The sequence below is a fragment of the Anopheles funestus genome, chromosome 2RL (assembly GCF_943734845.2).
Source record: "Anopheles funestus chromosome 2RL, idAnoFuneDA-416_04, whole genome shotgun sequence".
NCBI classification, from domain to species: Eukaryota; Metazoa; Arthropoda; class Insecta; order Diptera; family Culicidae; genus Anopheles; species Anopheles funestus.
Genome location: NC_064598.1, coordinates 100,722,245 through 100,745,475, shown reverse-complemented (window position 1 = coordinate 100,745,475; position 23,231 = coordinate 100,722,245). Strand labels below are relative to the sequence as shown.

General features: G+C 40.6%; 2 protein-coding genes across 9 annotated transcripts in view; both read left to right on the top strand.

Annotated features, from left to right (window-relative positions):
- Positions 1 to 8,151: 8,151 nt before the first annotated feature.
- On the top strand, positions 8,152 to 9,250 carry LOC125763580 (proteasome subunit beta type-6). Its single transcript, XM_049426903.1, has 3 exons — positions 8,152 to 8,338; positions 8,459 to 8,658; positions 8,740 to 9,250. Exons 1-3 carry the CDS (start codon positions 8,288 to 8,290, stop codon positions 9,173 to 9,175), a joined length of 687 nt encoding a protein of 228 aa, XP_049282860.1. The 5' UTR covers positions 8,152 to 8,287; the 3' UTR covers positions 9,176 to 9,250.
- A 103-nt stretch (positions 9,251 to 9,353) lies between these two features.
- The window catches only part of LOC125763387 (uncharacterized), a 98,864-nt gene continuing 84,986 nt past the window's right edge, over positions 9,354 to 23,231 (top strand). For 5 of the 8 annotated variants that reach the window (XR_007418344.1, XR_007418343.1, XM_049426535.1 and 2 more), the window contains exon 1: positions 9,354 to 9,537. The gene's annotated coding sequence lies outside the window, so the exon portion shown is untranslated. Of the gene's footprint in view, positions 9,581 to 9,620; positions 10,187 to 23,231 lie in introns of all 8 variants that reach the window. The other 3 variants (XM_049426536.1, XM_049426533.1, XM_049426534.1) reach the window with 3 other exon arrangements.

Sequence of the window (23,231 nt, the reverse complement as noted above, 5' to 3'; positions counted from 1 at the left end):
CAGGGTGAGATTGCCGAGGATCGCTGCCATTACGATAGCCAGCACAACATACCAAAGGTACTGCGAGAAAGGTTGCCAAAGCTTCAGGATGAATGTTTGGAGCAGCTTCCTTGGCACTAGCACACACATCCCATCGAAGGTGTTGAGATACAGCTTTTCCATACTGTTGACATCCGTTTGAAGAAGTCTGTTCAAGGAGAATGTTACTCGTCGCGCTTCGAGTCGTCTCCTGTCTGCGATGGCTAGATCAGACGTGTTAAACCTAAGATCATCCGAGTGGTGAAAGAACCAGGAATGTGTCGCATTTTGACGTTCGACTACGGTTTGCAGGAATCTGTAGTCTCGTCCACCGAAAATACCGTCATAACGATAGAGGTTTGGAATGAGCAGATAGTACAGTGTGTTATAGCGAAAGCCGTGCAGATTTGCAATCTGATTGAATGAAGTTAAAAGATGAAAGGCTTCGGAGGGATTTACTGCAATCGTTGTCCTTTGGAACAGTATCGGGAATCGAATTTGCAGCCGAAGGGTACGACTGCTTACGTGCATGAGTAACGCACGGACTATCCCGAAGCTAAGTAGAGAGCTTGCGATTTGTTCATCGTTTTCTAACGGTGTCGTATTTTCCCACACGAAAATGTGGACTGCTCTTGGTGACCAATACGAAACGCGAGATAGGTGCAACATTTGTTGATAAACTCTTCCCTGTTTGAAGGGAAAAGGATAATTTTCATTGAATTATGATTCCACTTTATACAAGTTACAATATTAGCTTACCTGTACAACGACTACAATTAGCTCACATTTTGTTTCTTCCATGAGCTTCATTGCCAAACACGTGCTAGCACTCGTACACAATCGAAACACGTGGAATCCCCCAGGATGGTTTACTCCCTGCCACCAGGATGTGCCGGCTGGTCCAAAAAAGCATGCACCACCCACTGAACTATGCAGGTGGGAAGTAAGCAAGTCGTTCAAAAATATATCAATCTGTGAGCTTGGCGCATTGTGAATGGGTTGTAATCCTACGCAAAGTGTTAGGAAGGGTTGATACGAAAGTAAAAGAACCATCACTACTAGAACCTTCATTGCAACTGACAAGGATTTGCGGTTAGATACGGAATTAATCGTGCGTCCACTTGCAGTTGTGTAAGTTCTCACGATATTGTACAAATTGTGCCACATTATTGTACAAAAATGACACCTAATGGAGCATCTAATGGAGCATTAATTCGTTTGAAATGATTCCAAATGCAGATGCATGGGAGGATTACACTTTACACAGATAAATATATTTTTATTTTGGTTCAAACAAACATTTTCTGATAGCAAAAATTTGCTGCTGAACAACATGATTGTGAAAATAAATTTTCACCAATTTAAGACTGTGTTTGTAACTAAAGATAATGCAACAAAATACAGAAATCATGTAGGAAAATGGAAGTCATCTGTAGCAGAACGCAAAACAACTAAACCGAGGTCGTGGAATGAAACAGCTTCGATCCGATTTGGTGACAGTAGTAATGGAAAACTTTTACAACACTTACGGATAACAAAATGTATACAATAACAAGGAAAAACAACTATCATGAAAGTAAAACAATCACACTAGAGAACCATCAGACGACGACAGGGAAAGGGACTGGGTCATTATCACTTGCGAGCGGAATATCTGGCTCGAAAAGGAGATCGAAAGCATGAACAACTACCCCAAACCTCAACCGTTCATAATTTCCCGTCCCGGTTGTTTGCCAAATAAACATGTCCACCGTGGGGCTGAGGGTAGCACTTTTCCTGGGCGGTAAAAAGTTTTTGCGGATTTTCGATTTTCGTTACTTTTGCCGGGAACATGCTATTTCGCGTAGTGCCGTGCCAGGAGCGCCACCAACACATGTGGAAGAATTTGTCCTCCTGCGATTGTACATGCCGTTTCGCATCGATTACTAGCTGGTTGCTTGAGGGTGGAAAAGCTTTTCGGGTTTTTGTTTTTTTGATTGTTTTTCGGAACAGTTCTGCGGAACGGAAATCACCGAGAAGAAGGTGATTGCAATCATATCCAAAGGAAGGATGAGCAGCATACAGGCGACCGTGCCATGGCAGAAACTATCACGTCCAAGAAACAATTCCCGAACATTGCTCGCATATGGCCTCGTAAATTATGATGTTTCCTTATCGAACTTGTTCGATATCTGCTTTACCACAACTTCCATTGTTATTGTACATCTTTTGCGCCACAACCCACGATTTGTGAACAAGTAATTCCACAAAACATTAATTTTTGGGTCATGTTCGGGCACAATTATCGTTCTGTTTGCAGAAACCCTTACCATTCCCGGCGTTTAAAGAAGAATTTTTAGTCTGCCGAAGTTTTACTATGATTGCCTACAATTGACATTGAGAGGATTACAATATTCTTTGGTTATATTATACACACTACAGAGTCTTTACAAAATTTCAACTCAAAAATGCATATAGAAAAATTATATTAAGTTTAAGATTGAAATTTTTGATTGAAATTAAAGTCTTGTTTTATAAGTTCAAATCATATTAACACGTTACTGCATTGTTTTATTCTAACTGCTAAAAATAATTCAGCAGAAAGCGACATGATGCGGAATTGATTCAAACTAACACAAATATAACAAAACTACAAGAACTGTATAACAGAAATGTATGACAGGATTGTGTCGATATCCTTTTTGTCTTTTTGTTATACAGTGTGGTATAATTATAGTACGTTATAGTGCCATAATATAAAATTATTACGTACTCAGCCTAATTGGTTTTCCTACTAAAAACAACGTGTTACAATGGCGTTAGTGTAGCTGGAGCGCTCATTTTAGATCGAAGTATCGAAAAGGCAAGGAATGGTTCTTGAATTTGGTTAATGTCTCAGACATGATTCAATTCTACAACCATGCGGGGAAATTCTGAAGTAGTCTTTATCGTTTTTGAAGTACCTATTTCTAAAAACTTATGGGCACCAAAATTTCGAATCTGTACAAAACAATGACATGAGTTATAGCACAAACAAAACAATTGGCGAACGCAAACATCTCGACCGAAATGGAACGACGTTTGAAACTAAACAAGCAAATAATAATAAGATTGTTTATTGTGTAAAATGCAGGCACGGAAGAAATAAAACACGGAAGGCTGAAGATGTTGTCGGTTTCAAATTTCAAACGGTAATGATCCTTTATTCACAGTGCCATTCTTTTGGCAAATGTTGAGCTGTCACCGTGACAGCTGTCAAGATCTGTATAGATCAGGTGAGTAGGTGGCTAAGGTTTATAATTTTTAACTATTTACAACTCGGCCAACCTGACAAATGAATTGGCCTCAATTCACTTAATCTATACATAGGACGAAGTGTTGCCTGTAGAGTTATTAATATTTTGAAACGTATGTGGTTGCACCCAGTGTTTTAATTTGGTTGATTCTAATATTCCATCGAATGGCAATTGGGTTAATTGGTAACCGTCAATATCACGAACTACATAGCGATCATTAGGTAGGATTTTATGAATTACGTACGGTCCTCTGTACTTTGCGATTAATTTTTTATTTGAGTTTGGTGACGTATCTATATTTTTTATAACTACGTAATCTCCTGTTCTATATATAGGTGCTGGATAATTTTTCTTTAGGAATTGTTGTTCATTTGTTTTTTGAGATTTAACAATGTTTTCAGAAGCTTGACGACGTATGGATTCAAAATCCCTAGATTGTGTATTACTTTTCATTTCCAAAAATTCAGTTAATTCATCAACCACGGGACCACGTTGTTCGACTCCGAAAAGCATTACTGATGGGGTAGATTTGGTAGATGCATGGACTGTATTGTTTAAGGCATACTCGGCTTTGGATAGTTGAAGGGTCCAATTTCCGTGGTCTATGGAGTTGGACAGTTTGCTTAAAATCGGTCGTAAGACCCTATTTACTCTCTCTACTTGCCCATTTGCTTGTGGTGAACTAGTTGCATTCAGAACATGATAAATCCCTCGATCATTCAAAAACTTTTCAAATAGTGCGGATGTGAAACACGTGGCTCGATCACTAATAACACGACCAGGCCGACTATAATAAGCCATATATTGTGATAAAGCATTACAAACTTCTTGTGCGTTTGTTGAGACTGTTGGGTATAGTTTGACAAATTTTGTGAATGCATCAATTACTACTAATACATATTTTTTCTTTGATTGAATACATGGTAGGGGGCCTAAGTGATCAATGTGTATCGTATCAAATGGAGATGCTACTTTGGGTATGCTATGGAGATTTCGATTATTATTTCTTGCGGGTGAAGTGTAAATGATACATTTGAGGCAATTTTTTATAAAATTTTCAACTCTAGTTTTCATTAGAGGAAACCAATAATGTTTGCTAATTTGATCACAACTTTTCCCAGTTCCTAAGTGTCCTATTTTCTCGTGAGTATATCGAATTACATTATCTATCATTTCTCTAGGAACATAAAGCTGCAATTTATTTGAAGGTGACTGTCGGTAAACTAAACCATCTTGAAAAACATATCCTTTCACAGGCCTAGTCTCCAATTCATTTTTGATTGCTTCTATGTCTGGGTCTCGGGATTGGGTTATTTGTAATTGGCTATCAATATCTATTTCTTCAATTATGTTCACAGAAAAGGATCGGCTTAGAGCATCAACATGGCTCATTGCAGTTCCCGGTCGATGGTGCATAGTGTAATTATAATTTTCAAGAAAAAGAGACCAACGAGCAATTTTTGCAGAAGCATTTCGGTTTTTCAAAGTTTCTACAAGAGAATTGCAATCAGTGATTATTTTTATCGGAATACCATGGACGTAGCTATGAAATCGTTTGAGGGCATATATGACAGATAATGTTTCTAGTTCGTAACTATGTAATTTGGACTCGTCTTTAGATGTGGCCTTTGAAAAATAGGCAATGGGATGAAATTTGTTGTCTTCTTGCTTTTGCAATAATACGGATCCAAAACCGATTGAGCTCGCATCACAGTGCAATTCTGTTTCACGGGTGGGATCAAAAATAGATAGCACTGGGGACTCGATCAGCTTTTGCCTAAGGGTTTCAAATGCGATCGTGCAGTCTGAGTCAAAAATGAACGGCTTATTAGCTCGAAGTAAATTTGTAATTGGTTTGGCTAGAATAGAAAATGATGGTACAAAACGGCGGAAATACGAGAAGAGTCCGAGGCATCTTTGAACTTGTTTAATATCTTTAGGCATAGGGTAATTTTTTATAGCCAAAATATGTTTATCACTAGGACGTATACCATGTGAATTTGCCTTGTAACCTAAATAATCTAGTTCGTTCTGAGCAATTTGGCATTTATTAAGGCGCAACTCTAAGCCACTTTGACGAATTTTACGAAGAACTTCGCTTAAAACTTGAACATGCGTATCAAAATCTACTGAAGCAATGATAATATCATCTAAATAAACAACTATTTTTTCAGCATCTATGAATTCTCTTAGAATTGAATTTATGAATCTTTGAAACTCCGATGGGGCATTTTTAAGTCCAAATGGCATATTTAAGTACTCGTATTGGCCATCTGGTGTGACGAATGATGTGTATTTTATAGAGTCTTCGTGCATTCTGACTTGATGAAACCCGCTTTTTAAATCCAGCAAACTAAAAAAATGTTTGTTGCTCAAATGTTCTATACATGTATCTATTAAAGGAATGGGAAAGTTGTCTCTAATCGTAATTTTGTTAATTGGTCTGTAATCTACACATTTTCTAATCTCTCCGTTCTTTTTACGAACTAGAACGAGTGCTGAAGCGTATGGGGAATTGCTAGGACGAATTATATTTCTGTCTAATAAATCTTTTACTATTTCCCGAACCTGGTTTCGTTCCGCGTATGAGAGGCGTCGTGGTTTGCAATATACTGGCGTGTCATGAATTAGATTTATTTTCATACTATGGTCAGGAAACTTAATTTGGTCTGATGGAATGTGAAAATAATTAGCATCTATTGTTTTTTTAAGTGTAGCTATTTGTTCCTTTGCAAGATTGTAATTAATATGTGGTTCTTCCTTCTCATCTATATTAATCGCACAAAGTTCTGCAAAACTTTCGTCCAAAGGTGCAACCTGTTCTTTCTTTTTTGTGTTATCTTGTTTCAAAATACCGATATGTTGGAGTAGTGAAAATGTGCGTGAGTTTAGAGTAGGAAGGTTTGGTTTATTATTTAAATTTAATAATTGTGGTTTATTGTATTTAAATTTCACTTGCGTGAGATGAATATCAAATTTATTTAATAAATCACGACCAATAATCAATGGCCATGCCATTGAGCCTTTACAGAGTATAATAAAAATATGATATTTGTTATGGTCGTTAAATTTAATGCGACATTGGAGCCGTCCACGCGTTCTTAATTGTTTGTTACCTAATCCGAAATATTTTGAAGCTTCGCTTGTGTTTAAGCATGATTTAGGGACTAATGATTCATCAATGAAGCTTGCTGGACTTCCTGAATCAAAAAGACAACGCACACAATCAATTTCATCACTCCAACAATCTCTCAATTTAAAGGCAACACTTACCTCCTGTGTTTCTTGCAATTTCGTAACTGAATCCGTATCGGCCGTAAAAATCGCTGCGCTCGATGTTGTCTTCCGTTCAGGGCAGTCTTTATATACATGGGTCGTCTGATGGCATCGGAAACAGGAACCTGGTGGGCGAAGGGGCTTAGGACACTTGTCACGAAAATGACCGAAAGCCGAACAGTTGAAGCAGCGGGTATCCAAGGCTGGGACTTCTGGACCAGTTGAGGAAGCTTGTCGTGTGTTGTTGCGGGTAGACGAGCCAGGTAATTTTAACATGCGCATTTGCTCGTATTTAGCCAACATTTTTTTCAGCTCCTCCACGGTGTTGGCCGAATAGCGCATTGCACTTGTGTTGCTCGCATCACCCATATTATCAATAATGATTGTCACTAGTTCCTCTTGGGGTATGAATCCTTTTTTAGCAATTTTTTCCATTTCCAGGACGTATCTGAAGGTAGTTTCGGTTGGCAAAAGGCGACGGCGTCGAAGCTCTTGGTACACACACTCCAATGTAGGGCCTTTACCGAATGCTGAATTAAGCTGTTCCTTTAGTTCATTATAGCTTCGTATGTTAATCGTATTTGCGAACATAGCTGCAGTTCCGGAAAGCAAACGACGAGTAACAATCAGCGTCGACATCTCGTTTAATTGCAGCATAAGTGTCGCTTTCTCCACTTCGTCAAACCACGCACTGATGCTATCCCCATTGTCACCACTAAATGGCGTCACCATACTCTTTATGCAGTCAAACGCATCACGTACCGCAGTAGGAGCATTTTCGATGGTGGCAGCTGCTTTCCCGTCAATTCGTGCGCTCAGTTCCGCTATTTCTTTTTGGAGCAAAAGAATTTTCTTCTCCTGCTCCAATTGACGAATGCGATCTTCCAAACTGCTCATATCGCGAGGTAGAACTGCAGCGTCGCTTTTCGCTTGTAGAATCGCAGGCACGGAAGCGTCGGTTTCCACAGGTACAGAATCGCCTGCGTCGAAAATGGCGGCGGCGTCGGTTTCCACAGGTACAGAATCGCCTGCGTCGAAAATGGCGGCGGCGTCGGTGCAAGCAATGATGGTGGTCTTTTCTTCAGTCACACCATTAATTTCGTCGAACAATTTTCTTATTTGCGCGATTGTTGCCGTAGGAGGTACAACTTCACCGGCAGACTCGATCGCACACACCATTTCGTCTTTTGTAGGCATGATGATCCCACTTCTGAGATGTAAAATGCAGGCACGGAAGAAATAAAACACGGAAGGCTGAAGATGTTGTCGGTTTCAAATTTCAAACGGTAATGATCCTTTATTCACAGTGCCATTCTTTTGGCAAATGTTGAGCTGTCACCGTGACAGCTGTCAAGATCTGTATAGATCAGGTGAGTAGGTGGCTAAGGTTTATAATTTTTAACTATTTACAATTGTTAATGTTATGAGCTTAAATTTACCCAAATTGTAATACAAAGACTAAACAATAAATTAATAGTGAAAATCAATCACGCACGTTTTCTTAAACCGTTATTTGGGTCCGGTTCTGACGTCTGACGTCTGACGAGACGTCTTCCCAAACGTCAAGCCAATGTGACATTTTGTTTGTGCTTGTCATTGCTTGTCATCCTCCGCTCGCACAACAAACAACTTGAATACGGAACGCAACAGTGAACTGCAGTGAATAATTTCCCTTTTCTTGTGATTTTTATTGTGTGTTAAATCTCAAAACAACTACAATGGATATGGATTGCTCTAACGACTGGAGAAACGCTCACCACAGCACAGGTGTAAGTAAATTAGGTGCATTTTCTACTGCAGTTCCCGGCGATAGAACATAACCTATGACGGTGATGATGGTGCAGGATTTGCGATGAAGGTTTCGATTGATTTTTAAAATCCCTTTTCAGACCACAATTATGGCTGTGGAGTTCGATGGAGGTGTAGTGGTCGGTGCCGATTCACGCACCAGTACCGGTACGTACGTAGCGAACCGGGTGACGGATAAGCTCACGAAGCTGACGGACAAAATCTACTGTTGTCGTTCCGGCTCGGCTGCCGACACACAGGCCATTGCTGATATCGTTGCATATTCATTGAACTATCATGAGTAAGGAAGGAATCGCACAATATGTAATAAATGTTGGTAGGCGTACAAGTTCTCATGTCATTTCCTCTTTCGGCAATACAGAAATCAGACCGGTGAGGAACCACTGGTGGAGGATGCTGCCAACGAGTTCCGCCAGTATTGTTATAACTACCGCGATACACTAGTGGCTGGTATTATCGTTGCTGGATGGGATGCGAAACACGGCGGTCAGGTTTACTCGGTTCCGGTGGGTGGTATGCAGATTCGTCAAAGTGTCACCATCGGTGGTTCGGGCAGCTCGTACATTTACGGCTTCGTAAAGGAAAATTATCGCGAAGGCATGGCCCGGGATGCATGTGTAGAGTTTGTGAAGAAATCGATTTTTCACGCTATGTATCACGACGGAAGTTCTGGAGGCGTGTGCCGCATCGGTGTTATCACGAAGGATGGCGTCGAGCGGGAAGTGTTCTTTGCTCCGCGGGATTATGAAAATATGCCAAACCGCTCCTCAGCACCAAGTGTGTCCGTGCAGGCGTAAGCGTAAAAATCGTATATGAAACATAAAACATTGTCTATGGTTAATGGAATAAATTTTTCAATTTTCGATCCAATACGTATTTGTCTGTCAGGTTATTTCATTATACGAACAAGTTCAAAGTTTGCGAAATTTAAAACCGTACGTTAAACTGCTTTCATTCATTTGAGTTGTTCAGGAAAGGAGCAGGATAGAACCAGCATGCAAAAATGCACTTATTCTCTCATCCTTTCATGTGCGCAGGCGCCCTTGGAGCAAAACCCGATACCACAGACAACACAGTTTTGCTCGACGAACAGTTCAGTTGTAATGCGGGTTGCTTAGGCTGCAGGGATTTATCGGCCGCGGTCCGTTCGTCCGGGAAGGTAACTTTGGGTTTTTTGGCCTCTTATAGCGTTTGTTTTGTGAGTGAGTGTATACGAAACGAAGCCTTTTCCCCCTATTGCAGATAGATTGCAATACAAAAATTGTGCTCTAAATAATTTGCCAAAATGACGGCTTTTCACCGCTAAAAAGTGTACATCATTAGCAGCAGCAGCAACAATTTTCCCCGCAAAAGTTTTATTCGTAGGCCTACTTGGATGCATCAAAACCATCGAACGTGCGTCTACATGTATGTGTGTGTGTTTGTTGTGGGAAATTCCTGAAGAAAATTCCCATGGCAAAAAAGCACATCCAGTGAGAGGGGAGTGTGCGTGTACCGTGGAACGCGAATCCCATAAACGGATTGGCCCCTTTCAGCTGATCTTTCTGGTGGATGCTGGTTGTTTAGGAAAATGTGATTTTTCCAACGGGATGGATCGATGAATGAATAAATGAAAATGAATGAAATGTGTATCAGTGTGTGTCTTGTGCAGCAAAACGAAAACGAACCGACGAGATGGAACAAACGTGACAGTGCTCGGTTTCCGTTGCAGTAATGTGTGGTGCCTCGTGCCCTCTGTACATGTGCATGATTGTGTATGTGTGTGCACACAGTTGAGAAATGTGCGGTGGAATGCCGGGAAACGGGAGGTAAAGCTTATTGCTCACGTTTGCAAAACACGCGTTAATGGCTACAGAGTACCAAATGGCCATCTCCGCTGTATGTAGGTTAATGTATACGAAAGAGCAAAACATTTCTTTTTACAAATTACAGTCTTTAAACATTTAAAAACACGATTTACTTACCGTAAACCAATCCACTTTGATCTTGAACTTGATGAAAATTGCAATTTGTTTGAACAAAACAATTTCCACATATACAAAACATAATGCTGACAAGATAACGGATGGTGTTCGACGGTCACCTCTCCATTCATTCGTGACCTAGCAATATTTGGGTCCGCTTTTCACCACACAATCCGATCCCACATGCCATGATCCCTGGTATGTACGTGTCCGTGTACGTGTGCTACCAGCTGCAGTTTGCACAAGCGAACGTGTACAGCATTTGGTCTCAAAAACAACAAACCTGGAGCCGAGATTTTGGGAGACATCATGCGAACCACCCAACACAGACGAAAATCGATACTCAAAACCCGAAACACTTCTTCCATCCACCAATTCGGATCCTTCATCCTTCTTCAACCGGCACCCGGTTTGCTCGGTATGCTGATTTTTAATGTTTGCAATTTTTATGCATTCCCGTTTCGCTTCCGTGCTCCATTGGGCCGCTTCACAAAGCATGGCTTGACCCCCTAAGAATAGCAAAAAAAAAAAAACAGCATCAGGAAGGAGGTAAGTCAAACTGTCGAGCCCCGAAATCGAGCCTCTCCACTGGCAGTGGTCGGAATTTCCCATTCCGATGCGAAGTTTGAGTTCGGGGTGGGAAAATCAAATATTTTCCAACAACACACGGTTTGTACCCGGGGCCGGGGCACGAGCTTTGCTCGGTTTCTACTTCAGGAGTGAGAAAGTACGGGAGGTGTGAACAAAGGGGAATGGAGACTCTCATTTTCCCACTTCCGTTTCCTTCTGTTGAAGCGTGGGGATAAAACCAAACTTGGAAAATCACCAATAACCTAGATCTGCTGGAGGCTTTATGCCTTTTCATGTGCCGTCCGAGCACGCCGCCATGGTTCATATTTGCACAGCATTGCCAGGAATCTGCCAAGGGATACGGTGTGGTGGTAAGGCTCTAATTTTGGCACGGATTTCGGGTGCCCCGGCTGCTCTGGCAACGAAAACTTTCATCTTTTGCGTGAATGATTACTCGCCCGCTTGCGCGTAAAGTTGCATCGATAAAATATGCTCCCATTTTTGAAGCTTATTTTATAATAATCAGTTTAAAAATTACTTTGTTTTATAGCAGAAAACATACCAATAGACGAAGCGAATTGATTCATAAAAATGTTAAAGTATCCTTATCCTCATCTCCTTATTTAGCAGCCAGTTGCCTCTTTAATCGTTCAGCAGAAATACCGATACGCTGTTATGCTTTTCATCTTTCTCGACTCACCTCATCCTTCCAAAGGCCCCAGCCGTTTGTTCTTTTCCTTCGTCACATGCACAGGAACCCTAGGAAGAGGCTTTCACCGGGCCGCACTTCAGGTTCAGCGTGATTACGATGAGTTACTTTTTTCCTATTCCTTCGTTTGCCCGATTAAGCTCTTTGGCTATCGTTTGTCGTTTGTAGGGCGGCATAGGGAAAAAATGACACACAAAGAACAAAGCTAATACGAAATACGATGTCTACATGAATGACCGCTAACAGCGGCCCATACCGCACAATCCAGCAATTCGCTGGGAAGAATCTTCATGCCATGGAGCGAGAAAAGAAATGTGTCCTGTGTTGTGGGAAGGGTCGCCAGATTCGCCGGTCGATTGACGATGGAAATGGGAATGGACGGCTGAATGCATTCATTCTCGGTCGATTCGATGTCGGTTTAGGTTTGGCGATGTTGTCGTAGTGTAGGACATGGATTTTCCCCTAAGAAAGCAAAGGCAACGATTTATGAATTTGCTTTTGGAATGTTGTTTTTTCTCGTTCCGCCATTTCGTGTGAGCGTAAGCGCTTAAGGGATTTGTTTCGTCTGTTTGTTTGGTGTCATTTTTCATCATTTTTAGTACGATTGTAGTTTTTTTTTGCATTTAATGTTGCAGGTTATTATCGCTACCCTTTAAATGTGTATTCAAAAGATGGGTTTGATTGTTTATTTTTAAATTATGCAACAAAAGCTCATCGCAGTGTATATACGCCGAGAAGTATGCAATGTAACGTTCTGGGATATCTGTACTAAAACGGTACGATTGCGAAACGTCAAAACTACACACTGATTGCATACATTTAGGAGCAAACCAAAATTCTATTTCAAAACTCCGGCAGAGAATTTTATGAAAAACAGAAAACATCTTCTAATTTAAAACCAAAAACAGCGTAATCACAATATGTTACAAAATCTTCTAAAACAATACTTTCCCAAACTGACCGCTTTAAAATGCGTACCAAAAACAACCAACATTCTGTATCCAACAACTGCTATCGATTATATTTCACGCGATGCCAATCATAAAAATTCCAGAAATTGGCTCAAAACGGCAGACACTATGATCCCTACCAATGCGCAAACCCCCAAAATCCCATTCGGGTGTAAATTTAATGTTTCAGAAAAGCTTACAAACAGAACGCTTTACAGTATCGGAACTTGGAGCCCCTGGTGCGTGTTGCGTCAAAATATGCTACAGCACGTCCCGTTCTCTGGAAGTGTAAATGGGTGCCTGCCCAAAGCCGTGAAAACGGGACGCATTTTTACGCTACTGTTACGCTTATGCTGCCGGGAACGCTTCCAGTCCATTACTCACGTTGGTTTTCGTGCTCGAACGGTACAATATAGCTTCGCGCATAGGGACATAAAATTTTGAACATCCTTTAAAACAACGAAAAAAGCTTTTTCAAAAAAACAAACGCAAAAAAAAATCTCCTGAAACGTTCACAAGGAAGAGGCAAGCTGTTAACGTTTCGCTTTTCAACGTATTTTCGAACCAATGACGAGCGATTTAGTCGGATTCGGGGATGGTGTGGTGAGATTTGGAGAAAAAGTTTTCTAATTTAAATATGATATTGATTGCCAACGCGGTTATGCAGTTTCGGGTTCGTGGTGATTGTTCAGCCATTGGTAAGCTTTCAGCCATTCTTCGCGAAGACTGTGAGATGCGGGTGGCCAGCCAGTAGAAACTTTTTCCACCACCAGCTCACCATAATGCGTCCCTTGAGTGGGTGAAGATCGTATCGTCCCCGGCTGAAGTGTGGATGATATTTTCCTTCCACACCACTAAGAATGATCTGTGGGGTGATGATTTTTTTCTGATTGTTTGCCTAAGCTGTTGGACACACAAATCATATCAAATATCTAAGTTTTTGGTAGTAAAGCACCACAAAAAGTTACCCTTGGACGTTTGAAACCATCATAAAAAATTACTTCACAAGTATTAGTAGGCAGTCGACAAACAGATTAGCGTAAAATTAGGGTTTTCCTTATTTCGTGGGCTGATCGCACTCTAGCCATGAAACCATTCGGAAGATTGTTTACTTTTTATGGCTTTCTTTAACGAGTGAGCGAAGGGAAAAAGTGAAAACATGCTATTTGTTTCTTTGTCTTAGCCAGCGTTAGTCTACAATGGTGAGGAATTAATAGAATTTTTTACTTTTTGCTCAAAATTTCCCTGCTGACGTGAGGAAAGCATCGAAAGTAAGATTGCCCAAGAAAATGATGGCGCTGATGACACATCAGTCGGTGGCTAAAAATAGAGAATGCTGTAAAATTACAGCCTCCAAACGGTGGAAGGCTCACCCCAGTGGATCATTAATTTCCACCCTGCCGTTCTGGGTTGGACGCTACAGAAATAGGCGTAATGGGGTAGAAAGGTAGGCAAATGGGGACCAATAAATAGAATGACACAATTGCCCACAGTCCTTTCCCTCACATGGGCATAGTAAAAGTCGTAACGATCGGAAGGACCTTGAGGACCACGTTTATTGTTGGGTGGTTTCGTCCACCCCATCTTGCGATGGGAGAGGGCAGGTCGAGTCAAATTGCTGACTATAAAAAAGTAATCGCTGAGCTTAATCGATGGTCGCCGGTTGGTCGGCACGGTACGAAGGGATAATATAGCTGGTGGAGTGGAGTTGCCTTTACCATTAGATGCAGTAACACACGGTGAAATTCCAAATGCCCCAGATTAGGAAGGATACCGAACACAACGAAAACAAGGCAGAAAAAGCTTCGATCATTTGTGAGAATAGAGAAAGGAGTTTCTTTCAAAATTTGTTGATGAACAGTGTAAGGGAGATAGTCGATGCCAATGAGCCTATGACTAGGGTTAGTTTACCTCTTCATGATATATTTTAAAATCAAAAGAAGATACGAAAATCCGTGTCCCTTAAAACAATGTGACTATGCAATCCTTTCTTCTTGATGCTTTCCATCGTCGTATACGAAAAAAGAAACGTCCTTAAAAGCAATCCACTTCTCAGTACAAATCAAATTGGATGTTGAATATCCTCACGATCGGGTTAGTGTAAGAGAAAAAAAAGCAGTACCAACGAATGAACAAAGGTTTAGAAAACAAGGGACAAGAAAAACCTTGAAACAGAATAATAATTGAATTCTTCGTAAGTTTTTGAAAGGCTCCAAACATTTGGCTGACCTCCAGAGAGATTTTCTTTCCATCGTACAAAGACTATACCCTTTTTTTTGGTGAACCGCTCCGAAGGGCGGCAAGAGGGTTACATTCTTTTGTTTCTCATTTTGAACATGCCTTTCCTTTTATAAATACACACATAAGAAAGGAAATCACCTCAAAGAAATAAAGCATTACTGAATGGGACAGTGATTTGGCATTCATTTAGTAAGGTCCTTGCACATATTATTTATTTTCTTATTTTTAAACCGTAGATTATCTCGCTTTCGAGACCACATTTCTAGTGCCTTTTGCACTCGGCTTAATTCGAACTGGTGCTGCTTTAATAACATTCGAAGTAAATCACTATCAGGTTGCAGGTTTATTTGTTGGGTTTCTGGTAGAATAGATTTGAAATTTCCAGTGCCCTTCTTGGAATACATACTTTTCCTAGATGGGTTAAGCATGAGCATTTTTGAGTGGTATAGACAAACTATTCTTCAACGTATACTTCATCCAAGCATGGATATAACAAATATTACCATTTCCACCATACTTTTCGGTTCTGGGATGTGAAAAAATTATATCACAATGTGTTCCATTTACGGTTCAAATGAAGATGATGATGATGGTCATTTTGTTGAGCCAGCACGGAAAAAGTGGGACGTCGAACGGCCATACCTTTTTTTCACTATTCTATTGTCCACCTGCATCAACTCGTCCGGAACCACGAAGATACTATTATTATTGAATAGAAAAATTGCATCCATCAGCATTGGATTGCATTTTGGATCAATCAGATTACATGCCACAATAAGAAAAGGTATTATTGGATCTTTTTTGTCGTAGATAGGGCAAGGAAGGGATAACGCACTGAGCTGTGTTACAAAATCAATTTTAAAGGTTAAGCAGGCAAATACTGTCTACTATTGTAAAGTTTTCCTTTATTATAATAAACTTCATATTGAACTATGAGCAGTTCAAAACAGATAAAATGCATAAATTAATTATAAATTTACGTTTATAGTATTTGTAATGTCAATGTCCAAATACTTCTTAGTTTAAATGAGCATACTCTTCATTAAGTGTACAACAAAAGCATTATCTAATCCGGCGCATTTCAACGTCTTATGATAACATATCCCCCAGCAGCATCTAGCGCATTGCATCAGTTCGCAAACTCACAACCTGTGAATCTTTTTATACGGGGGGAACATCCACCTCAAAATGGAGTTTTTTAATTAAACCAAATACAGCTACTACTGTTGCTTGTTCTTTGGTTTTTGTTCTTGTGTGTTTCAATTTTCTCAAACTTTTGTGCTTCTCTCTAGCTTGTGTTTGAGCTTCAGCACACCATTCATTAAGACTGTGCTCCTAGCGGGGACAGGGCACCAGGGCTTACGCTTCCCATCCCGGCACGTCTAGAGGACAAATTCATTATTAAATTTCTCAATTGTCACATTCCCATTACCGCCCGAGGCCGACTGGTGTTTGTCTGCGTTTCGTCTTCGTAGTCACCTTGGGGCGTCTATGCTCCTTTCGTTCTTTGTTTTTTGTGCGTCCTTCATTTTGAATGTATTTTCCCAAAGCTCAACAGTCTTTTGGTTCATCTTTGGTCGACACCTTGCCTTGCAGATGTTCTAGTGGGACAACGAAATAAGCAACTAAGCGTATCTAACGAAAAGAGTGAGAGAGAGAGAGAGAGAGAAAGAGAAAAAAACAGCACTAAGCGAATCACAAACGACGACCCGAAAGCTTTGGTATTATGGTGGGAAAATTAATCAGTGACCTCACCCTCCCATTATGATGCTTTCTTCGAAGCAATAGAAGAACGGAACACTGGAGGCGGCATCAATGGAGACGCATAGTGGCTTGTACACGGTATTTACCTTCAACTCGTCGCTTTAGAGAATGCGGATTTATGTTTCATTTCACCACATGAGCACACAATATGCAAACACATGCCAGGACACTGTTCCACTTCGACCGCCCGTCCCGTTGAAAATGACGTCTCTCGGTGGTAATGTTTCCACTTCCTGGTGCGTTGCGTAAGCGTTAGCTAAACACCAACATGTTTCTTCGTCTACCGTCCGTTTTGCAAGGTTGAAAGCCAAGCGACTGAGTATGGAACGGACGTTAAACCACGACAGACACACGCACGCACACATTGTCCTACCGCCCTTCATTGACACTGCTGGAAAATCCCGGAAAAACGGAGCCATTTTATCTGGTAGAAATTAAAATCACCATCTACCCAGACACTGCACTGTACTGCTGGCTTTACACTATCGCAAAAGGCTACCGAACTGTGGTAAAAGATTGCTGCAGTGTAACACCCCGGAAAAAGTTAATCTCCATAAATAAGCAAAACATTCGGTGGGGGGCACACATTTTAATGTGCGCGCGATTTTAGCCCTGCCCCAGCGTAGGACCTTACTGGGTCGTGTGGAAAGGTATTCCGAAGGGTTTGTTTTGATGGGAGATTGTGCTTTTTTTCCTCCTCCTTCATGTAACGCTACGATTTTCCGTGGCTGGTTATTCGCTTCTGGTGGATATGGATGGTGTTTGGGGATCGTAATTTGAGATGGAATTTCTAGCAGAAGGTTTTTTTGTGTGTTTTTTTTTGCTTTGTTTCGCACATGCATGTATGTGTGTACGTGTGCACATTTTTATTTACATGCTTTAGTCATGTATATTGCCTTTGCTGAGCTTTTCAGTGGAGGTTTTCAGTTGGTCGAGATGGAAATTGAATCGTAAAAAGGAATTTTATCTGAATGTTCATAATCGTTTCGGAGAATTAAATTATTTTCCTATGGTACAATAATGTTGTACGAAAGTGAATAAAAGTTAATTTAGCATGAAACAGCTTTACTGCGCTATAATTCCGCTGAATTGAGTTCAAGCTATTCAAACAAGCATAGTAATCATTTGGGGATTTCAGATAAAAATCGGACAATAACAAACCCTAGGACACAACCAAAGAGGAATAATATAAATCAACATTGCTTCAAACCTATATGGTGGATCCTTTGTACCTTGTACAATTGGCCAACAGTTATTTAAACATATATCCCAAGCAATACTGCAGTACTAGGTATTTAGCGCTTAACAATTACGTAAAAAAAATCAGAAAAACCAAAATGCTTTTATAGGTCAAACATTCACTCAAATCGAACACCATCCAACCCTTTTTGGTACAGAGAATGTTCTACCAACATCAGTTCACAAAAAACCCTTTCTTACCAATTTGTCTTCATCGATGCAAAGGTTGAACCGTTTTTGTAAGCCATCACAGGTACACCATTCACGGTACCTCGTTTTGTTACATTTGCAGAGCAAAAGCACCGTCATCTAGTAAAGTATACTTATATTTTTTTTGCCACATTTGCTAGAACTTCCAACAACCATCGATGGTTCGCCTACTGGATGGATGCCGATAGTTGAATAAGCACCTGGCCTAGCAAACCTACCATTACCATTTCCATTCTCAAGGACACCATAGTTGAAACAGAGTGCCGCACAAGTTCTCATACGTAATGAGAGCTTTTTTCCAGCATCCGGAAATGGAAACGGAATTGTGCCTGTGTGTGAATGCGTGTGTTTGTATGGGGGAAAACTGTGGTGAAAAGACCGTCGTCGCCCTCTTTTTACCTTTACCTTACAGCTTGTTTTTCCCTCATGCTGTTGTTCTTGTCGGGGTTTTTAGTACATTCCGCTCGATCGTAGTGACTGTTTCGCTTGTTAGCTTCAGTTTCGCTTCTATGCTTTTCCTTGTTAGTATCAATTCCCACAGTTACGATACGATTTTTTACAAAATGTTTTTTCTCCAGTTTACTTTCCATCAGCAGGAGGTTACACACTCAAAAAAAAAAACAACCACATACATGGGAATTTCTACATGAACTGTAGGTTTGCAGGTGGAAAAAGAGAACGTTTCATTTTTTGTTGTGTTCTCTCTTTCATTCATCACACATAGTAGATGTTGGTGTCCTGTGAGTTTGGTGGAAATTGTATCGATGGTCCCTTGGGGGATTGTACGATATTGTTTTTTGCTCTTGCACTGGCAAACCGAAGGTAAATGATACGTAGCATAAATACAACCAACGTTACGCAAGCATATTCGTTCGGAAATGTTGCGTTTCTTGTTTTTCGTTGCTTTGTTTTACAAACCTCTGCAACTACTCGATAAGTGCCCTTTGGAAAAAGTTATATGGTTTTCAGAAGAAGGTGTGTTATAACATCAATTCAATGCCATTTTAAAAATGTGAAAAATTCTCAAGTGATTTGAAGAATTCTCAACAAATAGTTTGTGTCCATAACTATTCTTTATTACAAACCATTATGTGTTTGTTTAAAGTATAAAAAATCGTTTCATTAAACATCGTCTACAAAAACTACTTTCTTGCAAAAGATTCCGCCTTTGCTATAACTAAATCTTCTTAATGGTTTTCTTCACGACAACCCACAAAAGCGCCTCCAGACAGACATGCAATTTTTCCACCCAGTTATTACACCTATTATGCTCAATGACCCCAGCATCAATGAGGCTGACGAATAGTAATGAGCAAACAACAATCAACCTCCTGTATAGATAACTAAAAAGAAAATAGGAAAAAGATGAAAAATAACCCAACCAAACGATGCCACCACCCACCCTTGTGCAGATTCTTTGATCGAAAAGTCTTTGAAGACGTGCACAAGACTATCCGACCATCCTGAGAAGTTTGCATTCTTTCGTTAAGGCTTTCGTCTTCCTAAACGAAGGAAGGGGCGGGAAATATATAAAACCCTGGAAAGAAAATATGCCGTGAAAAACAGCTCGCCACGGAAGGAAAAGCTCGAACGGAGGTGTGCGGCACAAATGAATCGGATGTCCTGAAACACAAACGGAAGGATATGAATTTTATACCAGCAACTAGCGGGGGGTGGGCTAACGTTGCCAGGATGTGTTGTGCTGTTGTGCTCTTGGGGAAAGAAAAATGGCGCTACTGCTAAGCCGTTCTAGCCGTTTGTTCCCATACCCGAGACTCGGGAAAACTCGAAGGCCAACGCTTTCGTACACTCAACCCCATTGCGGATAACACACCGTGCGAGCGAGAAAGCGAATGATCGTTATCTTTATGCTAATATTAAACAGAAGTTGCGGTTACGTGGTTACTGTGTGGTGGTATCATCGTTCCACAGCAAACGCCGGAAGTTTGCAGCGGTCGGGAGCTATACTGACGCTGGCTCGGAAGGACAACACGAAACATAAACACAGCTGAGCTTTTATTTAGTTTGCCTTTGCACCACCACCCACGGGTTTTCCCGGTCCGGGCCGGGTGAAAGAGGGGCAGATGTGGCACTTTTCCCGAGCAAAAGTTCTACACTCCTTCGAAGGCATGGCACGCAGAGTACATACACGCAGAGCTTAGCTGAGAAGAACTTTAATGCTACGCTTGCAGTGTACGAATCAGAAACGTACCAGAAAGGGATGTCGTAAATTTGGCCACTTCCTTGAGGGAGCCAGCTTCCCTTGTGGATACTATTTTTCTTTTAACCACCACGATAAACGGAAGCAACAAAGGAGAAAAAAAAACCTCAGTAAGTAACAGTTTCCCATAATCAAGGCGGAAGAGAATAAAAATAAATAGCCAAATCTGGATGCGAAACAACCCTTCCACGCGTGGCAAAAAGGTACTTGCTCAGATGGCTGACTCGGTTCAGTCGGAAGAAAATTGTTACATACTCCCAGGGTTCGTCACGGTTTTTGGCGTAACAGCTGCCAAATAAAGACATTTGATAAATGTGTCACGGAGGAAGGAAAGTTTTTCCGCCCCACTTCGAACCGAGGCGTGTGTGTGTTTGGGGTTTTGGATGGAAAGGGAATCGGAGTTTTCCTTCCGTCCTTGAAAACGATTGAGACGAAAGAGAAATCTTAATAATCCACTCATCCCTGCTTGAATAGGTGTGGATGTGGGGGGTGTGGAGAGTTGGGACAGATGATTGAAGTTGCGATATGTTTATCTTTTGTTTATTATTGTTCTGTGTGCCAGTATAGTATTGTATTTTCTGTTTGTTGGCTTGCGTTATTAGCTTTTTGGTGTGGTTGGTGAGAGTGGCAGAGCCATTTCTGTCAGCTGTTCACATTGGTATTTTGAATAAATGATACCTCATGTGTTGCTTAGCCCTGTTTATTCCTCAAGCAAGGAAGAGTATTTCAAATAGCTAAACATTTTCTATTTTTCACATGATTTCCTCAATATAAATTCACACTGTAAAATTTTGTAACTAGGATTTTTCATATTTTCTTTTTAAAAGATAAAGTATTCACAAACATAAAGTTGAGGATGTGAATAGTGGAGCACGCGACGGAAGGTATGCAATATTTATGTTTTTTATTCCTTTTTTAAATTGCAAGACACACGACGATGGAAAATTGTTTGGGTCTATCATCATACCGCAGACTGGAGAAAAATATTTTCACACATACTTTCACGTGTTGTGTATAATGGACACATACCATCAAAATTCCTTCGAGGAGCGTAATTTACTTTTGCCAGATTGTGTAATGTCTCGTAAAACCCTCCATGAACATACACATGCTATAACTTTATTTTTTCTTTGAATATTATGTTATTTTCTCGCTCTTTGTGATTTCGAAAACCAACATCGGAAAAGGTCTATCATAAGGAGAATTTTATGACGAAAGTACTTTTCTTTTCGACAGTCCATCTTATTGAACATATTTTTAGCTATAATTTTTCTTCGATTTAAACATTTTATTTGCTAACTCTAAAGATTAAAAACAAAAATACAAAACAGACAAAAAATAGGAACAAACTGCGTTTACAGTTGCAAATCTTATAAAAGCATTTGAAAGCATAAATCTACCCAATTGTAATGGAAATGAACAGCACCATTTGTCACTTTTGCACACGCTTCCAGTTATGCATTTCCCACACGGAAGCGTGCTTTCGTAAACCACTAGGAAAAGATAATGGCAAATGACGTAAGTGTCAACTGATAAATCTTACCCAGACCCCCCAAAGGGGAACAGCGCGTGCGTGAACACCCGTCTTTGTACCGAGGAAAAATGACCACCGTTTCGAATTATCGAAATTAGCAACCCTCGTGTGCGGTGGGTCCAAAATAGCGTCCCGTATTCTCACACCATGCACCCAACCTTAATCCGATATATCGCCGTCGGGAAAGGCCTACCATCAAAATGGGATACTTTGTGGCAAATGATCACAATTTGCGGCTTAGCCGACAAACAACCGGTAAGCAATCCTTTCCTTTTCTCACCTCACTGTACCGACAGGGATTGGAATTGAGATTGGGAAAAGTATTGCGGTTGTGGTTTCTTTAAAGCTTTTCTTACCCACCCTCGCCCGGTTAAAGATGGAAGCGCATCTCAAGCACCACACAGGGGCTACATTTTAAATGAATCGCAGTTGATTTGGTGTACACTGTACACGATGGTTTGCGACGATCTTCACTGAAGAAGCTCTTGAAACGATGCGATCGTGAGACCACCATGCCGATGATTGCATACCCTTAGGGAGCGTTGGGGCGTAACCGACGTCTTATAGCGAGGTGTTGCTATTATTTATGTTACACCACGATTCGCATCTGCGTAGGCTTAGTGTGAGGATTAGTTTTGCAGCCCTCGCCCGAGTTTCTCACCACCGTTTTATGATCAATGGGAGTACCTTTCTAGGGTTAGCTGTAAAAATTGAACGTCTACGCTCGGTGGCAAATGCCACTTATAGGCCGTTTTTCCTTCCAAAGGTAGCAAAGAGCCCATCTTTACTGACGGTGGCCTTTAGCGATGGCGTAATGCAAACAAGCGTTAAACCTTTTTTGCATAACGGATAACGGATCGAATGTATGAGAAGCATAAAGATTTCGTAACACGCCAGAATGTGTATCTACGTGTGAGTACGTTAATCGCTAATCGAATGGGCGTTTTTATTAGGATGTGTTTGTCCTCACCTTTACAGAACATTAACATTATCGGTGTGATTGAAATTGACAGGAAACTATTTCTAACTAATTGAATTTATAGGCCAGCAATCCTAACGTTAGTTTGTGGAACTAATAGTGTCCATAATTTGCAACAATGTGTAGCAGAGGATGATATTTGTTTGTCAATTTGGCTGTTCTCGGTCTCTTTTAATTAAATCATTAGCGTTTTACGAGTTGCCTCCATTTTACTGTTCCAGCTCAAAGTAGTTTAAGTGTTAAGATGTAGACAGAATGATTTTTTTACGCTACAAAACTGTACACCAATAAAGCTCATTTGCGTTCGCTTCTAGTATCGATCGGTTCGCGTGACTCTGCATCGAGCGTAAACCTGTACCGATGCTGAACGTTTTATTTGCAAACTGTATCATAAAAAGTCATACTCACATTTATCATTTCCCATACCCATTGGGAGTACCAAATAAAGCAATATAAAACAAGTATAAAAAAA

Coding starts and splice junctions, on each gene's coding strand:
- LOC125763580 (XM_049426903.1), top strand. CDS start 8,288: ATGGATATGGATTGCTCTAACGACTGGAGAAACGCTCACCACAGCACA. Junction 8,339..8,458: donor ACGCTCACCACAGCACAGGT/GTAAGTAAATTA, acceptor ATCCCTTTTCAG/ACCACAATTATGGCTGTGGA. Junction 8,659..8,739: donor TATTCATTGAACTATCATGA/GTAAGGAAGGAA, acceptor TCGGCAATACAG/AAATCAGACCGGTGAGGAAC.